This window comes from Ambystoma mexicanum, chromosome 4q, assembly GCF_040938575.1.
Source record: "Ambystoma mexicanum isolate Mex_15411 chromosome 4q, UKY_AmexF1_1, whole genome shotgun sequence".
Taxonomy (NCBI): domain Eukaryota; kingdom Metazoa; phylum Chordata; class Amphibia; order Caudata; family Ambystomatidae; genus Ambystoma; species Ambystoma mexicanum.
In genome coordinates, this window is record NC_090928.1 from 1,170,376,489 (window position 1) to 1,170,396,086 (window position 19,598).

Below are 19,598 nucleotides of genomic sequence, written 5' to 3' on the forward strand. Positions count from 1 at the left end.
GACGTCTCTGAGGTTCAGGGGTGCAGATGTTCGCTGATGATCGGCGGCCATTTTGTTGGTCGGGCTGAATGGCGTCTCTGAGGTGCAGGGATGCAGATGTTCGCTGAGGATCAGCGACCATTTTGTTGGTCGGGCTGAATGATGTCCCTGAGGTGCAGGGGTGCAGATGTTCGCTGTGGATCAGCAACCATTTTGTTGGTCAGGCTGAATGACGTCCCTGAGGTGCAGGGGTGCAGATGTTCGCTGAGGATCGGCGACCATTTTGTTGGTCAGGCTGAATGATGTCCTTGAGGTGCAGGGGTGCAGGTGTTCGCTGTGGATCAGCAGCCATTTTGTTGGTCAGGCTGAATGACGTCCCTGAGGTGCAGGGGTGCAGATGTTCGCTGTGGATCGGCAGCCATTTTGTTGGTCGGGCTGAATGGCGTCTCTGAGGTGCAGGGATGCAGATGTTCGCTGAGGATCGGCGACCATTTTGTTGGTCGGGCTGAATGATGTCCCTGAGGTGCAGGGATGCAGATGTTCGCTGTGGATCAGCAACCATTTTGTTGGTCAGGCTGAATGACGTCTCTGAGGTGCAGGGGTGCAGATGTTCGCTGTGGATCGGCACCCATTTTGTTGGTCAGGCTGATCTTCAGGGCATTGCAGTTAGTTAGGGCACCATACCGTTAAATCTGTGTTTTACACCAGAGAAGGGCACCGCACTCAAGCCACCTTCAATGTCATCTGCTTGGGACTCCTCAGTGCCGCGTGATTGGCGTGATCATGATGACGCAACAAGGTGGCCCTGATTCTGACTGGGGCTTTAGGCCACTGCACGTACCGAGCTAAACTGTCCGATCACATCACAGAGAAGCCATTATCATCTATGAGCAACCAGGGCAGCACATGCATAAGGGATAAACATGACTAGCCAGGAACCATATACATGGTTAACAGAAAACATGCATCGTGAAGCACGGGTCAACACCCGTGGAGAGGGTAGGAGGAGACAGAGGAATCACACACTGTTTCATAAGAAAGTAAACACTTTACTATTCAACACATAGGTGTAACTCTTACAGCCTACTATCTATGCTTGAATATGACTATCTTTGATGTAAAGGAACCTTACTGTTCCTAACCTTCTTGTGATGCACGATGTACTGTCTTCTTTGGGCCGTGATACCTCCGGGTCTAGGAGCTACCAACTAATACAATAAATACAATAAATACATTAAATAAATAAACACTGCAGCATGGGTGGTGGACGTCCCCGCAGTGTATCAAGGTTTTGCGCCCAGTCAACAAAGAAAATACCTTTTCCAGAGCACGGCTGCTCTGGGCCGCAACTTCTGCCCCGCTCCCAAAGTTGCACCAGATGGATTGCCTCTGATTTTTAAGGCGGGGCAGTATGTCATTGCACAGCCCATAGAGGGGCCTGAGAAGCTTCCAATTGACTCACTATTCCATCTTTTAAACAGCACCCTGGAGGTGTGTTGTGCATGCGCTATAATGCAAGTGTGCACCAGCAATAGCAGCCCCTGATTTGCATGCAATTTAGGGTAGGCAATCATTAGGAAGTGAAACAGACCACACCAACTAACTAGGGTCAAAAAAGTTTGGAAAGTTGCTGAAAAAGCAACATTTATTTATTTATTGTTTGCTTGTTAGATGCTTATACAATAAGAAAATACTGTTTCAACGTGCCCACAGGGCACGGAGGGAGGAAGGGTGGGAAAAGAAATTCAAAACACAATATTTAAGAGCAGTGGGGGGTAAAAGGTAGAAGGGACGCACCTGCTATGCCTTGTGAGTATTCAGAATGTGCAAGTGAAGCAAGACAGAGGGAAGAGGGGGTAAGTGCTGGGGAGTCCGAGCTCATGTGTGAGCCACAGATGAAGCGCTAGGAATGTTGAGTGCTACACGGATGGGGCCTCGGGAGGTGTAAGTACAAAACCTCCAGGGAGGAGGGTGTGTAGATGCAAGTGCTGTGGATAGACAGGAGCTGGGCAGAATTGGTGAGGGAGGTCAGGGCCATGAGGATGCATAAGGGCCGAGGACACCAATCACAGCAACTGTGAGATTAGCAGAGGAAAGAAGAAGCGAAGGAGGAGGTCAAGAGGAAGGTCTTGAAGAGCTTCTGGAATTTGACGAGATCCTGCTCAAGGCGCAGAGGGACGGGGAGGCTATTCCATAGGAGGGAGACCACTGAGGAAAGTGAACGACCACCTACTCTCTGTTTAGCAAAGCGCTTTACACACAGGGAGTTGGTGCCAGAGGAATGTGGTGGTCTAGTGGGAGAGTATCTAGTGAGATAAAGTTGAAGATAGTGAGGTTCCTGGGCCCAGACAGCCTTCTGGATGATGCAGAGGGATTTGAATTTAATCTGTGTAGCAACCGGGAGCCAGTGAAGACTTCTAGGGCAGGAGGGATGCGGTCCCCGGGCTTAGGGCCAAGAATAAGTCTCGCTGCCCTACTCTTGATTAGCTGGAGGAGTCGCAGAGTGGAAGATGGTAGATTCAGGAGGAAGCTATTGGAGTAGTCAAGCCTAGAGAGAACTAGGGCTTTTTAGCCCCTAAAATTTGCAGCAATGCTTCACTGGTGTGTGAGCAATTGTAAAGAAGTAGTGGTCACCCATTTCATATGACAGAAGAGGCCTATTGGAAGCTTGTGGCTCCTTCTGTCATTGCAAATGGGGCAGATGGCAAAATATATTGCGTGTGCAGGAAGAAAGCCATATAGGAATGAGGCCCCGGGTGACAACCCTACACCCTACAGAAGAGAACGAATAGCCAAGAGTAGTTGAGGCCGACATTGTGTGTTTCAAGCAGTGGGCTATCTCTCAAGTACTCCCACCCCTTTTCTAGCAGTCAAAATAAGAAGTGTATGGTAGTAAAAAAACACAGACCCTAACACCTGCTGATTGGGTGCCCACAATACCTGTACCGCAGCCGAGCGGCTTCCAAAACGCACCATACTTCGCCTTTGCCAGAGAGTGACCGCAGGTAAAATGAAAGCATGCATCTACACATCAGCAAATCACTTTCAATCTAGGAGGCATGATATATGATACGATGGCATGTCGAACAATAGGATTTGGTGAAATACTTACAGCTTCCACGGCCTTCAACCCGTTCTTTATGTTGTGGACTTCTTTCTCCAGCTCCACCAGGCTGCAAGGGACAAGCACAGGCAAGGCGGTTAGTACCAGGTAATGACGCTGTGCTACATATCTATTAGCTCTCCATCTTTCTAGCCCACATGAGAGTGGATTTGTGCTGCTTCTCCGTAGAAAGTCAGGCCAGAAAAGGAGTTAGAACCATTGGAACCCCATTGAGAAACCACAGAAGACTGTGACCTCATCTTGATGGCATGGCGATGGCAAACCACCAGACTTCAGGAGCTCCTCATGAAGGCACAGTTGGCCTGATTCATGGAAGCGTTTTATAATGGCACATCCCATAGGAAAACGTTATGTGAATCAGGCCCAGAGTGTTGGCGCGCCGTAACACAAAGTAAGGTTAGTAACAAGGTTAGTAACACAAGGGGGTTACTTAAAAAAAGAAACCACAAAACAGTATGAGCACCCCATTGAGAAAAAATGCAAAATTAGGAATACAAAAAAAACCTACAAAACATCATGACATGAAGTATGGTTAGAAACACAAAGCAAAATGAACAAAACAGAAACCAGAAAACAGTATGACCACGCCATGATGACATTGGACCTCATTACGGTGCGGTATTAACTTGTTGGTAATTAAGTATACTGGCATGGTACTGCACCAGTCAACTACGAGTTTGCCGGTGGCGTGTAGGAATTACCTCCAGCTAAGAGTTGGAGGCAATTCCTCCACCCGACCTGCAGAAATCGCCAGTATTACCGGCGTCAGTAATATCGGCACCTGTAATACCAACAAATGCCTCAAGGAGTCCAAGTGCCAGGGTTAACACGTCACCCTGGCACTTGGAATCCAACAGCGGTAATGGTATTACCATTTGCCGGTATCTCGGCAGATTTACCGTCAGGATAGCGGCAATGTTGTAACAAGGCCCATAGTTTAGCCTTAGAAACACAACGCAGAAACACAAAAGGGCCCTGGGTAGTCGATGAAAGGGTAAATAACCAAATAACACCCTGTAAACCTTGTGCCCTTCCTCATATCCCATCTCCCTACTAGCTCTGCTCTGATGTAATAATTTCAGCTTTTGGGTGGTGCTAAAGCATCACCTAATAGACAAAATTTAAAAACAGAACACTATGACCACCTCACCTTAAGTGCCAGACTATTATGCAAGTCTATACTCGTCCTTGGCACTTAGAAACACAATGAAAGAATAACAAAATAACATGGACTCATAATGCCGCTATAAAAGGCTAGTCATGCATTTAAAAGATGCTCTTAAATAATGAACCGCTCTAAAATTGTGTTTTCTAAATTGCAGATATGTGTATTTATTTATTTATTTATTTTCAGGTGCGATGATTCAATGTCAAAAGCTGCCTGAGTTATCGCTGCCGGGAGTCTTTCTTTCATCTCTGCAGTCAGCTAATGCACAAGGAAGTGGGCTGGGGTCTTAGATCTGGAGCGAACAAGCTTTGCTGGCCATGCAGGTTACTCGAGGTGTGGTCTTGAGAACCCTGTCCTGCTTTATGCGTCTGATGTAGACTGGATGTGATGGGTGTCCGTGACTGAGGCCACGCACAATGAGGAAGAGAAGCAAGCCGCATCCAAAATCAGGAAGACAAGATGAATACTAACAGACATGGAGAAGTGGAGAAGGAGTTACTCTTTGAAAGCCAAGGCAGAGACTCCTTGAACCATCACTCATCTCTGAGGAGCCCAAAGAATTAGTGAAGCAAGAGTCGACAAACTGGTGAGGTTCCCATGATGTCCATGGATGTACAACCCCGTCCAGGTAAGGAAGAGCGAGAAATGCCGAGTTGGGGAGGAAGAGGGATGGATGCCAATGAGTAAAGGTACAAGTTGCATTCAGAGAGAAAGACCCGGCGGACCAGGAATCTGGGTGCCGGAAAATGTTAGTCCCCATTCCCGTGTGGGTTCACAGAAGCACCAGCACCGTTGCTAACAGTGCCGTTGCTTTCGTCACAACTCTGCCTGTCAAAGCCAATGAACCTGGCAGGTCAGACCTGCCAGGTGCAGCAGCCCTGGCAGTCAGACTTGCAATGTGGTGGTTCGGAAACAAGTGTGCCGTAAGCTTACCGGCACCCTTGCTTCCAGACCACCACACTTGTATCAAGGCCCGCAAACTTCAAGTTGCTGATACTACTGATGTTTTTGGAGTAATGCGTTTACATTACACTGTAGTCATGGTGCAAATAGCGGCATGACTGCCACCATACTCGGAATGAGGCCCAATGGGTCCTTTTACAAACTTAGCTATACCAAAATTCGTTTGATAACTTGTAGGCAGCATTTGGAGCACCCATTTTGCGTAAAATATACTGCTGGTGTGACCAACGTTTGATAACAGGAGGTGCCCTGTTTGCGTAAGGGATTACTGTGCGGTGCTCACACATACGTACATACAGAACGTTTTGGCGCAAGGACTTACTTGACTTTGGCTGCATCCGGCAGGTGCTCCAGTTCAGTCTGAATGTTGAGGATGTCTGGGTACGTCTTCTCGAACAGCATAATCAAGTAGTGCAAAAGTGTGATGTTCCTGCAATCAGAGGGCAGCATGAGTAAGATGTGGTTCTATACAGCCTCAACAAAACCAATCACCCGGACATGCCAGTACCCGCAGCGCTATCAATCGAGTTTGCTCTGATTGTCAAAGATTAGATGTTTGGCTCAGGCTTAGGTTTAATTTTAGGAGAAGTTCACATTCTACTAAATGTAGACTGGAAAAACATATGGAAACTCTCTTATTGGCAGAAAAAAAAAGTAAATAAATGGCGATTTTTTCGACCGTTATGATCATAATTGGTTATTTATAATCCGCTTAATACCCAGTGGTTTCTAAGCGTGGAGCCTGGGTACAAGCCTGTGTTGCTCCGCGTCATCTTGTTTCCAAGGCGACCGCGTTGCCCCTGAGCTTTCCTCCTGAGTCCATGCAAAAGGAAATATACATAGGAAGCAGCACTGTAAAGGTTATGCTATTGAGAATATATCCTTATTTACACTTTTCAAAGCAGGTACACAACACTTACGGAAAATCCAACATCAAACAACATCCCCCAAAATATTGCAGCTGGCAGAATACAATGCTTACCCAAGCTCAGCTCTCTTTAAGAGGGGTCTGGGAAATGCTGGCGAGAGCAGAAAACCCAAAATGCAACATACGAGTGTCCTTCAGAAGTTATAACCACCCAGAAGGTAGTGCCCAAAAAACCTTAAATGAAGACACTTTCAAATATAATAGCCGCCACACATTGCGTCCAAGCCCAGGACCTCTAAGGACAACATGTCTCAAGCCCAGTTAGTAGATCTTGCACTTGTGCCCAACCCTCAGTCAATCGCCAGTGAAGGCCGAACATGTAGAGGTTGAGAGGCAGAGTGTCCTCAACACTGTCCTTAATGGCCAGCCTCCAAAGTACCAAGCAGCTGTTTTGCTCTCTCCAGGGTAAAAAAAAACCCCTAAGTATCTGTATTCTTCACCACCTTAACCTTTTCAGAGAGGAGGATCTTCCTTAATTCTACTAATCCAACCAAACATTCTCTTCTGTTGATTAGTCGCCTCCTCCACATCAGGGAAAATGAAAATGTTATTATCATGCAAGCACAACCTCTCTTTTCACACCCTCATCCTTTCAAAGATCTTACCTCTCGTCAGCCGACCTCTGAGATGAGCTATAATCAGAGGTGCGCCACATCCCACCCTTCCTCCACCCTTTACTGAAAAGCAGAAGCACCTAGTGATCCATTCTGGTAGGGTGCTCCCAGACAAGTCCTGGTCTTCCTGTAACCAGATTTAAAAAAAACCTTGAGGTCGGCCCCTTCAACTCCTTCTGGGAATCCTACAAAGTGCATCAATGATTCTCTTTGGCAATTCTCCACTCACTCAGCCATCATGTTAAGCATCATGTCTATCTTTGATAGTGTGGTAGTGAGGGTTGTTACCTGGGATGCTCCACTCTGTTCACCTTATGTTCCAGTTTCAGAACTTTTTTGTTGAGTTGTTGAGTATGATCCTCTCCTCTTTTATTCCTTGGACTAAAGAAATCTGACTTTTTGTTATCCTTGTAAGTGTGTCTGAGCAACATCTTATAGGAGGCGTAATGTCGCAAACCAGAACACATAAATCATCTCCGCAGAGAGATCCCACCCTCTAGAAACCTTGGACATTCAGGAAGCTCTCCAAGCCAGAGAAGCAACAACCACCAGATTCTTAAATCAGGTGAACAATGAGCCTGAGACCTTGTGGTCCTCGTCCATGTGTGGAGTCACAATCGAGGTCACCTTTTACGAAGGACAACATACTCCTCTCAGACCCCTTATAGCAGAGATTTTTCACCAGTCTCATTTCTGTTCATTACTGCAGGGGGCGAGTGCAGCAAAACAAAAGAGATGATGGCTGGAAGGTTTAGAATTAATCTTAACCTCTGGGATTGCTCTGGGCAACCCTCCCAGCCATCGTTCTTCACCCGCCAAGCCATTACAAAAGGTGAAAGCTCATATGCAAATCAGGCTTGGCCCCACCCCAAAAGGGGAAGTCCAGCTCAAACTGCTAGGTAATATCCCTTCTGCACAAGACCACAAGCATCTCCAAACGTGTTTCAGCCTTATTGGGCCTCATTGGTGAGGAGAAGCTGGGTCTGTTGGTCCAGCAGGCACGGGGGCCCACATCTGGGCATACCCGTCCTACTCGGGGTGACTCTAGCAAAACAAAAGAGGTGATGGCTGGAAGATTTAGAATTAATCTTAACCCCTGGCATTGCTCTGGGCATTGCACTGCAGGGGGTTCCTCTGCTCACTGTGTACACTGCTGTATTAAGCCTGATACTATACTGCTGCTGGGATCAAGTATATCGGGTTTACCCGAGGCCTGCTGGCTCACCACCAGCTGCCCACACTTCATTCCAGGACGTAGGCTCCCATGCTGAAAGACGCTCATGGCAATCTGCATCAAGCGCCACGTAGGGAGTCCCACACCAGAGTTTGAAAGTCAGCTGCTGCCCAGCAGCCAGCTCCACCACCCAGAGTTCCATTCCCAGTGGCAGCCAAGAACAATCAACCTCCGGTGAGCTCTGCAGGGAGCGCTATCTACAGAACAGGAGAGAGGGTAAGTGAAGGGACTCAGGCCTCCCATTCGTGGCAGTGGAGCACAGCAAGGGAATCCAAAGCAAATACATTGCAGCACCCGATGTTCTGACAACCAGGCCTGTGACGAATCATCTTCTGGGGCACCGGTGGTCCAGGGATGAATATGGGGTTCTAAACCATCAATCAACTCCACCCCTCTAGTACACCAGAAGGGATCCAAACAGATTGGAACACAAGTGAACTATAAGACCTCCTTCTCCAATTTTTGTGGACGGAACAGCAGGCTTATCTCCACAAGGTCATGGATCATTGGTTAGTTGCAACATAGCGAACATAAAATTATTACCCAATGATAAAAGGGACTGTCCAGTTAAGGTTGTTACAAAATATCTACTTTATTATTACTACAACAGACAGTTCTAGCACACTACAAATACAACCACCCTGTAAAGGAACACTGAGGACAGACAGTTTCATGAAGGAAAGGGATGCACTATGGATAGTGACAGGAGGGTAGTTAGTAAAGTAATCAGTCTTACTGTTCAAGGTTATTCAGTTCCAGCACCATTGGGGCAAAGGGTCGCAACCGTCTCTAGGGGCCTTCGGAGAAGGACCAGGGGAGCAGAACCACAATGTACCTGGAGCTGAGGAGGTTCTTGGTACTCAACTGCGATGAGGCGGTTCCAGGGTGCTTTGCAGCACTTGAGACAGAGTTAGTGGGGGGAGACAGCTGCAGGTACCAGGTGGCAGGTAGTTTGGCAAGCAAGGCTGGACGGACATCTGCAAGCTCTCTGGCGCGGGGCCAAGAATCGTTGTCTCTGTGCTGGTTGGCAAATCTGAAATGCTGGTCAAGGCGGCTCAGATGGCGCCTCTTGTGACTGCGGTGTGACAACAGTCAGCAGTGCGGCCGGATGCAGTTCGAGTACTCGACTGTCTCGAAAATGTCCTTAAAAGATGGAATGCTGGTTGATGCTTGTGTGGAGTTCCTAGCTTCTTCACTGGGGTCCAGGCCAAAGCCCAGGAGAGTGATTGCAGGCAATGGTCTTGTCCTTTGTCCAGAGACTCTCTGGCACTTCCTACCTAGGGAGCTTGCTGACAGAACCTAGCAGGGCACGCTATGTGCTGGCTGGATACTGGTTCTGGAGCTGCTGGATGGGTCCTCCGAGCCCAGTATCTCCCTCTGTTGCCTGAGAGATGTTTAGGGGAGGGATCTTGCTTCCCTCTTGGAGCACCTGGCCTTCCTTCACTGGCGCAAGATGTAAGGTAGACTGTACCTTCAGCCCTAAATGAGTCCTTCCTCTTACTACTTTTGAAGTCGTTGGATGACCTGTCAAGTAAGGGGTTCATCCCACTCTTAAAGCCAAATGGGCCCCAGTGATTGGTGCAGGCTAAGACTACCTTAATTAATGAATCTTGGGCACCCACCAACACTCTGAGGTCAGGACCAGAGTGCTCTGCAAGAGTTAAGACAAGGGGTGACAACACATACCTAAGTCCCACCCATCTTCCTGTCTGTTGTAGATCAAAATTTCTCTCTGGTTAACTGAGCACTCTGTGACTCTTGATTAAAGCGCAGGTCTCCCATGAAGTTTGTGATGGGAGCAGACTTCCTGTCTCTCCCACATCACATCCTTCGTCCCTCTACAGGGACACCTGTGGTAAATGCTGAACCCAGACAGGCCAGTCACTGCCTTTCATACAGAGAGGTTGGAACTAGCTTCAAGTTGACACAATGCATACCAAAGGGGCGTTAGTCACGCCTTTCCAGTTGTCTGTCCTGCAACCAAGCCCCTTCAAGCTTGCCTCAATTATCTTGTTAGTATGCACTGCCACCAGCCGGATTAGACAAACGGAAAGCAGATCCCTGGAGCCTTTGATATTTAAATTAGGCTGCTCATGGGTGGAGGAAAGCGTGCCTTCCCCCTTCTTGGGATGCTTTGATGTACCTGTGGCTGTCACATTCCAGCTGAATATGACCTGTAGGCTGTGTCTTCCCACAGTACACGTGACTATGCGTTTCGTGCAGGCAGCAGATGAAATGTGTGCGGAATGGCCATACACATTTCTCGGAGGCTGATCTCCCATCATTCATTTTTATTTATCAAAAAGCTTAGGGGAGTGCTCTCTCCCTGTGCGGATTGTCGAATTCCTCACAAGGTCTCAGAACATCTGATCATTAAGACCGTCAATGGACCTCTTGAGTGGGGCCTAATGCTTCGATAGATAAGAGATCTCAGGAGAAGCCACCGGTGTGATAGTTTTTTTGCCCTACCACTGTAGATTTTTCTAAATTTCCTGCAGATTTTAGAAATCACGCTCCAATTTTGAAGATGGTGGACATTTCCCACACATTTTCTCTTTACCTATGAAACGTCCTGCTATGCCTGAATTTCCCGAAAGAGAGAAATCCCCAGAATGAGAAAGGAAAATTGAATGGGTAGATTCTGAGAGGCGGGCCAGCAGCAAAGAAGGCACTCATTTAGACGGTTAAAAAAAATGAACACAGTGAGTGCAGTTTTTTTGTTATGTTAAGCAACACATTGACGAATAATCGCTTACATGTTTAGTATTGCTGCCTCGGATTTTCAAGAGTACCCACACATTTTACCTTTTGTCCCCACAGAAATGTAAAAAATGTGTCTGCATATTTACACATAGTTTTGTTCTGCACATTTCAGAAACTCCCTTGACGGTGCGCTCTGGACAACTTACATGTCCTTCTAGCCTTAAAAATAGACTGGCTGGTGGGCTGAAACGTCCACAACGCAAATGCAACAGATGTGCTAGGGGACACGAGCAGGATCACAGATACACTGCATTGCAAGAATGGTGGCAAGCCTGATAAAGGGCACGACTCCAGATCTTCACTGCTCACTAGATCATAGCGTGCCTTAAATCCTAATATGGAAAAACATCACAGAGCTGTAGAAATGTTTTCATAATTGTTTGTTTAAATATAGGTGGTGTTGTGGCCATGCAGACTTATTGAAGAAGTGTAATATGGAAGTAAGGAGATATTGGCCCTCATGATAGCCGGTAAGATAGCTCAGCGAGTTGAGCATTTGCTGTTGTGATCTGAGCGTGATCTGCAGGTCGTAGGTTTGAATGCCAGCAAGGCCAACTCAGCCTTTCATCCTTCCGAGGTCGATAAATGAGTACCAATTTCGGTTGGGTGATATTGTATGTAAATATGTACTCTTTAAAGTGCTTTGGATTAAGGCGCTATACAAATAACACATCATGATCATTATAAGGTTGCCGGTCTGGTAACAACGGTACCGGTAAGCTTGCTGCTACTGTTGTTACCTGACCAGCAAACTACGAGGTCTGCTCGCGGGTGCCTTTTAGTCCGCCAGGTCAGACCTGGCGGGCGGAACGGCACCCGCGAGCAGACCATGTCGGATGCACCAGCACCATTCACGAATGGTGCCGGTGCATCCGACCTCCCGATTCCCAATTGAGCCCTATGGGGCTCAAAAGGGAATGGGGAGTAATTAATACCGGCACCTGGCAATGGGCAATTACTGGGTCCGGTGGGGCTGGAATGCCCCGGTAATTGCCCATTGCCGGGTGCCGGTAAATTCATGACTCCAGCAGCAGCCATGCTGGTATTTACAGGCATGGCTACCGCCAGAGTCGGAATGAGGCCCATTTTGAGGGGGTGGTGGTGTGAGGGAGGAGGCAGCAAGCAAGGAAATGGTAAAGGAAGATGATGCAGGAGGAGGAAGAGGAGGAGCCTCGAGAGGAAGAGGAAGTTAGTTAAATAAAGTGAGAGTTTGAAAGAAGAGGTATCCTGTCCTCCTTTCTATTCATGAACGGTAAATCCTTCCTTATGATAGGTGGAGAATTATGAGGCCTACGGCTCCCCACAGCAGCAGCTTTAACATTTCTGTAGGGAACAAAGATAGACCCCAAGGCACGGGCAGTGTAGCACAGTGGCAACACACTCGTCTTGGAAGCAAAACGATGCAGAGCAACACAGGTTCGAATCCAGGGTTGCACTTAGGAACCTCTTAGGTATTAAGCGTATAATAAAATACATATAATAATAATTTCATTATGGATGCTCACGGGCTATCTGTCCAGCTTCAGTCTAAGGGGGGGGGGTGTATATTTATATATGTAGGATTCATTTTCCAATCTATTTATCAAGAGGTTTTTAAATTTCAGCAGTTCCTGCAAATTTGTACTCTGCAAATCGTGTACAGAACTTCAAGTCCACTATCCAAAAGCAATGTTCTCATGAAAGTGGAGGATGATTGCTGGGGCCTGAGCCCTCGTGATCTTATCAGGAGGTATTGGTCTTAAGCTGAAGGGTGGGGGCGGGGGTGTGTGATCGTATACGGTTAGTGCAATGATAGTTTACTGGCGTACAGGAACAACTAAGCATCTGTCATTAGGCAATTCTCCAATTCCATTGTGATTCTGCAGTTTCAATCCCCGCTCTTCCACAAAGATGCAGTCTTTCTTCCATTCCAATCTGTTTACTCCCGGCACGCTGCCGTAACTGAAGAGGAAGTACAGGAACAGCGACGCGCTACCACAGCAATCGAGGGAAATTCCTGAGTGACACCGGCGGACTGACCATGCTCGACACTCTCAATTCTTGAGATGGGGCTTTGATGTCTCAAGCTCCATCCACTCAATATTGCAGTTGAGCATAAGCCGAGCAAGCTATGTTAGGACACCCTTCCCAAATGAGAACAACCATCACCAGACCATCTAAGTGGGCAGATGAACTGGTAGCCATAGTGGGGCACCAAGCAATACACGTACTGTACAGTAGAGGCTACTTACGACCCGTGGTGACAATCTCTTGATGGATGATGCCAGCAGGTTTAAAGGTGCAGGCCTTCTTGGGCCATTGGGGTCCTGGGGATCTCTGGGCATCAGAGCCTGCAGAGGTCCCACTGAAGTCAAGAAAGCTTCAGGGTTCCACAATTCTGAAAGCAGCTAAAATGCTGAACTCTTTGCGCCTTCCAATGGGGAGGGCAGTGTGCCGGATCTCTTGAAAATGGGGCACTAGAAAACAACTAACAGTAACTGTACCATCTAGTAATGTAGGCATTCATTTAAAACCCAAGCAGATCCCAAGAATATATGGCCCTCAGTACGAGTATGGGTCAGAATTGGCGGTAATTCAACCTCTGCAGAAATACCAGTGCCGCTGTGGTGTGTAGTGGAATTTCCACTGCATCAAAACATGGCGGGCGCACACACACCATTGGCGGTAAGAGTAATTGCATCGGAATTACTGTCGAAAACCGAGCAAGCGTTGGTAATTCTGCCAATAATCAGAGAAATTAATGTTACTGTAGCTTAATCAGCAGCATTTCCATCAGCGGAAATTCCATCCATGGAATTTCCGCTGGCAGAATTAACGCCAATTTTCTGTGAGTCATTATTTGACGTTGTGGTAAAGTTGGTGGGAACGGAATTACCTCCAATTGTGCCACTTACCGCCATACCTGCAATGAGGGCCAACGTCTTTTTAAAATAAACCCAGAAACGCAAGCTAATTTTTCTATACCTCTCTTTCGTGGGATCATCACTCTTCAAGGGTTTCTTGTGGGCACTAGATCTGAGTTTTAATGGGCACGAATTTGATTATTCTAAATCTATGAATTCTAGCAGATCAAACTTCAAGATACCAGTTATATAGACCTGGTAGAGGCTGTCAGATCAGGGATGACCTACATACTTTGCAGGTTGAAAATGGAAGCAGAAAAGTGGATTAAGCACACACAGAATGTATGAGCTGCAGAGGTGTGAGCTTAAATGAATTGTAGCTCAAATTTACTGTGCTAGGCCCTTTGTTTTCTCTGGCCTTGACTTATTATCTCTCGGTAGCTCACTGCCAACTGAAACGCTGAAAGATCTTTCAGCACAAATGGCTGCTAAGCCAACCATAGCAAATACAGAGCGAGCGCTCAGAGTGAGGGATTAGGATTCGAACCCCGTAGAACAAGCAATTATCGGCACACAGGGGATACAGTTACCAAGCTCCTTTCCACTACCGCCCAACCACCTTCCTCTCAGGGTCAACGCTGATGCTGGTTCCAGAGGCCGAAATTGCTAGGAAGACATCATAAACGTGTAGGAAACACTAGTGTTCACTTGGCACTATGGGGGTAGCAGTCCGCTCCAATCCTCTGCCGGTTCCCGGTTCCACGCTCCCGCCAATGATTCATCTTTCAGGATCCGTCCGGCAAAGATTTCCGCTGCGCACGGAACAGCAGAAATCTTAACCTGAACATGGCGCTTATTTCTTGCAATCTCTTTCCAGCCCACTACGGTTCTAACCTCGGGAGGACCGCCTAAACCAACATTGACATCAATTTGAGGGTAGCTCCCAATCTGCGCTAGTCATCCTTGCATGTCAAGAGTTGGGCCAGCTCCGGCTTGTGAACTCACACCCATACTGTATTTTATCCTGCGGCTCTCAATAGTCTCAGAAATAGAGTCAAGGTCCCTGTGTTGGGGCCTGTGAGCCCATAATCACAGAGGATGCCAGAGGCTCAACTAGGAAATCCCAGTATTGCTTTTCATAAGCATCCCAAGCGACGGACATTTCGGTTTTCATGAACGTCCTATTAATAAAGGGAGCATTAGTGGCGACTCCTACTTGATTCAGTTATATTTTTATTTATTTGAAGATCAGGGAATCTGAAATGACTTACAGGTGGCACACGTTTTCCCAGGAAGGCTGTCTGTACAATGGCACAAAGATGAGAATAAGTGGTGAGCCAGTTTATGTGGGCATGCAAAAGCACAACATATACCACTGACAAAGCAAGTATACAAAAATAGAACAGCTTGTGGCTGATGATGTCTTGACTTCGGCTTCTGCACTCAGCTTCACACTGTTCATTCATTGGCTGCAAAACCTTTTGCAAAATGCTCATTTCCATTCAATAATGTCTGTGTTCTTTCTACAGGCCTTTAGCTTGTTATGACTCTCGCTTTCCATTTGTTGCCATTTTGCCTTTTTCCTTCTGCAATTGTGTCAATTTTTCTTTTGCTATTTGACATCAGGGACAAGATTATCAAAGATTTGCACTGGTGCAAAAAAGTGGAGCAAATTAATTTAGCACCAATTTTGCTGCTCTGATAATAGAGAATGGGGCAAACAGGTTTGGCCCCAATCGGTATCATCTAGAAATGTTTTCACTGCCGTAAATTGGAGCAGGCTGTTTTATTTGCCATGTTTGCTGTCTAACATGACAAGACATATAGTAGACGTCTTTTGATGCATTCTATGCAGCAAATAAAGGGCAAACAACAGCCTGATTAATTTTTGCCCATGTGAAAACTGTTATAGATCATATGGATTGGGACAAAATGTGTTGGCTCCATTTTGCATTTTCACTTTTTCGCACCAGGGCAAATCTTTGATAATCTTGCCCCTGGCACAATTCACCTAACCTGCTTGTGCCATTTTGCTACCTGGATGGCTCTGCATTACTCAAAAGTTTATCGGATGTATTGCTCCATCCGAACAGAAACTGGGGAAACGCTGAACATGAGCCAAACAGAATATAGGATGTACATAATGTTGAATTCTTTTTTATTTTTTTTTAAGTAGCATTTGTCCCGGGAGGATAGCTCAGTGGCAACGTGCGCGCCTTGGAAACAAGATGACACGGAGCAACACAGGTTCGATCCCTGGGTCCGCGCTTAGAAACCTCTGGGTGTTTAAGCGCGATATAAATGCTCAACTAAGAGAAAAACAAAAAAACAATTATGAACTAAAAAACAAACAATTCTGTAACAGCGCCTCCATGCCCGTGGGCTGTGTGAACACATTAAAAATGCAAAAATAAAATAAAAAATTTGCTTTAAAAAGCAAACCTTAAGCTTTTTAAGAAATTTTATAACAGAACAATCCTATTCAGAAACATTAAATAACAGAAAACAAAAAATTAATAAAATGAAAAAACAAGATATTGACATTTCAGTAGTTAATTAATTAAGTCCTTAAGTCATTAAGCTGTGGCACGAAAAAAAAACAGGAAAAAGAAAATGGGCTCAACTACTGCTTTTCTGATAGTAATTCAAATACTTCTTTTTAAAAAGCCAGCAGGGCGAGAGTCAAGGAGATTTGGGGGGACGACATAAGCCGCCCCCACCAGTCCTCCGGTCACAAAGTTATACATTTGCTGAGAAATGTTCCCAACTATTTAGTTCTGAAAGCAATGGCAAGTTAAGGTGAGGTGAAATAAAGTCTCTATTTTGTGGCCACAGAGCCTGCGTTGAAAGCTTTGTAGAGCAACTGACTTGCGCACCTCTGTGACTTTCTTTGTTGGACAAACATTCAGCCTAATGTGCACGCTTATATCTGCATGGAAATGTAACTGAGTATGGTGGCCGTGAGCCCCTTGCTCTAACGTCATTGAAGTTGTTTCCATAGAGTTTTGCTTTTGACCTCTGTTCCAATGCTTGGATCAAGTCTAGATCATCCAGTTTTCTCTTCACTCTCAGGGTTTGCGAGAAGCGTCTCATTGGTTTCTCCCAAATCCGTCAGAATTTCTTTACAGATTGTACCCCAAGATATTAGAAGCCCCTCCAATGGCTTTGTCATTGCTGACCCAATTGTGGCAAGACCTCCTCCCCCCTCCATCGCACAACATTTTCTGTAAAACGAGAGAGATTTCAACACTGTGGTTGAATATAAGGAGGCAAGACCCAATTCAGCCCTAATTACCTGAATTGGGACACAGTTCGGCAGATTCAGAACCTTCCTCCAGAACAGACCTTCGAGTTTTCCCTATATCATGGCTGATCGGGAGAAGGAAGCTGCCGCCCCATATGTCAGAATGGGTGCCACTTTTAAACGAAAGAACTCGATCACCGGCAGCAGGGAAAATGTACAATACCGCTTCTGGATTATACCAGCCTGGGCTGCTAAATTCTTGGTTTTACTCCTCAGATTTGCTTCTCTTTGCGAGTCCGACACACTCTCATTTAGACAGAATCCCAGGTAAGTAAGCGTTGACACTTCCATCATTTTTCCCCCTTTGATGTGCCATGCCCTACATGTGGAAATGTTCTTCTTTCTCGTTCGACCAAAGATTAAAATTCTCAATTTCTTGACGTTAATCTTTAGGCCATTTGACTCTACACATTTGTCCAAGGCGTCCAGCTGCCTCTGGAGGCCGACCTGGGTTTGGTCGAGGAGAATTAAATCATCCGCATAGAGTAATCTCTCAATTGGCACACCCGCCAGAGTCGGTGGAAGACTGCATTGAAGGCAGATTCAACATCTGAGATAAACAGATTGAAGACAGCGGGTGCCAGGGGGCATTCTTGCTTTGGGCCATTAAATGTTAAGATTGAGTCGCTCATAAACCCCTTTCTGTCCAGTCTCACTCGGAGAGATGTTTTATCATGTAACAGTTTTAAGATGTCTATAATATCCCAAGGACATCCCCAGGCCTCCAGTTTTGACCACAGACGTTGGCGGTCCATGGTGTCGAAGGCCTGTGCCAAGTCTATTGACGCTACATAGAGTTTGTGACCGTTCTTGGCCTTTGCCTTCATTTTGAAAACATTGATAATAAAGAGATTCACTGCTGCCCCCACTCCCCTTTGGATATAGAACAAGGAAAGCCAGAAGCCTGAAATAACCTTTTCAGTATTGTCCATTACCTTAGGTTTTCACCAAATTTGAAATTGTGGAACACGTCTGATAACAGTGTAGGGGAGGTGATACAGGCATTGGCAAATTATGTTTTTGTTTTAAAAAATAGAAACAGGATCCTGTGACCGTTTCCTTTAAAGAAGTTGTGGCAGAAAAGGAAGGAATGAGGGTTGGAGGAGAGGTGAAGAGGGTTCTTACTCTCTTTATAATTCAGGTTTCTGGACATTTTATGCATTTAATTAAATTTAGATTTACACTTTTTTGATTTTGTATTATTTCTAATGTACTGTAGAGTCTACATTTTCATATTCAACATTTGCTGCATTTTCCATTTTGCATTTCAATAATTTCAAATTCTGAATTGAGCATGTTCACAGAGAGTGGTCTCAACAGCCCAGTCTGTCAGCAGGAGACCCTAGTTCCATCTGTCGCGCTCCAGCCGGTTGATTCTACAAATCGCCATTTTCCCATTGCTGTGACATTGACATGCTTATAGCCCAACTAGGCAGCCTCTCATGAAACTTGAACGACACACACTGAATCAGTGCTTCTTTGAAGTGACTAGTAATGTAAACTCCAGGTGGCGGGTCATCTTACCACGACATTCATTTCATGGTTAGAATGCCACGATTATAAAAACAAAGTGGGTGGAGAGAAGGGCCTCCCCCATTTAGCAAGTGCTGAGGAATGAAATAGCAGGCAGAGGGGTAAGTTGCAAAAACAATTTTGTGTTAAAATGACCTTGATCCAATCAGGGCTCAAGTCGAACGGGAACATGTGGGTGGACTTTTTTCAGGAGTCTCCCATGTTTTTCAGAGGGCACCTTGATATGCTAATTTATGCTGACGCCTCATTCAATTGGTTTGTTAATGAGTCCCCCCCACTTTGTTTTTAGGACTTGAACCCTGGATCCACTGCAAGTATGTTTTGTAAATTACTCAGTGACTTGATGGCAAGAAGGTTAGAATGGGCACCTAGTGAAGATGTGAACGCTGTTTAAGCATAAAGTGGCACACTAGCGTGTGCATAGCTTATCTATTAATTGATGCAGGTCTGTATAGTGAGCCAAGCACATGTGAGCGGCAGGAAACAGTTCACAAATTGTCGAGGTCATCAAGTAAAAATACAAATTTACAAAAACAAACTGTGTAGGCTAGCAGGTAGAAATTGGTTGAAACACAATATACTCTCTTGTGTTCAGCAGGACATACTATAAAGGGTGTATAACCACAGTGTGATGCGTGTTGACCTTCAATCGTCAGTGCTATAGGTTGGTTCATGGTTGAGTTTACACAACATACCTGTCTATGCTGGATTTGGTGTCCGCAATTTTATTCAAGCTGGAGACCTTGAATCCAAAGGCGTTGCCCCGTTGCCCCTTGTTCATGTAATTTCCAAAGGCCAGGACAATCTCCAGCAGCTGCTTGAGCCGTTTACTCCGCGTCAACTCTCTGCAGGCCAGAAGAAGAGCTGAAACCAAGGAACCAAGGCGTTAAGAAGATAAGAATATGAACCTTCAGCCACAATTGTGGGACATCCAGTGCAGCATGCTGAGGAACATGGTACAAACATCCCTTCCAAGGTCATTGTATCATGTCCAGTGATTAAAGGAAGCACTGGGTAGGTTACCACAGGTTGGACGGAGGGAACTTAACCTTGCACATAGATGACTCAATATGAAGCTCTTTGATGTTTGAGTTTCTGCTTCTTGACGGGACGCTGGTCCTGCCCCGGCTGTCTGTGGTTGGAAA

At 46.1% G+C, this 19,598-nt stretch overlaps 1 protein-coding gene across 3 annotated transcripts in view; it reads right to left on the reverse strand.

The window, feature by feature from the left end:
* DAAM2 (dishevelled associated activator of morphogenesis 2) overlaps nucleotides 1–19,598 on the reverse strand; it is an 858,328-nt gene that overhangs the window by 100,492 nt on the left and 738,238 nt on the right. For all 3 annotated transcript variants that reach the window (XM_069608749.1, XM_069608748.1, XM_069608750.1), the window contains 3 exons: nucleotides 19,149–19,317; nucleotides 5,557–5,664; nucleotides 3,092–3,152 (listed from right to left, as the gene is read on the reverse strand). In XM_069608749.1, coding sequence (XP_069464850.1) covers nucleotides 3,092–3,152; nucleotides 5,557–5,664; nucleotides 19,149–19,317 — 338 coding nt within the window. The remainder of the gene's footprint in view (nucleotides 1–3,091; nucleotides 3,153–5,556; nucleotides 5,665–19,148; nucleotides 19,318–19,598) is intronic.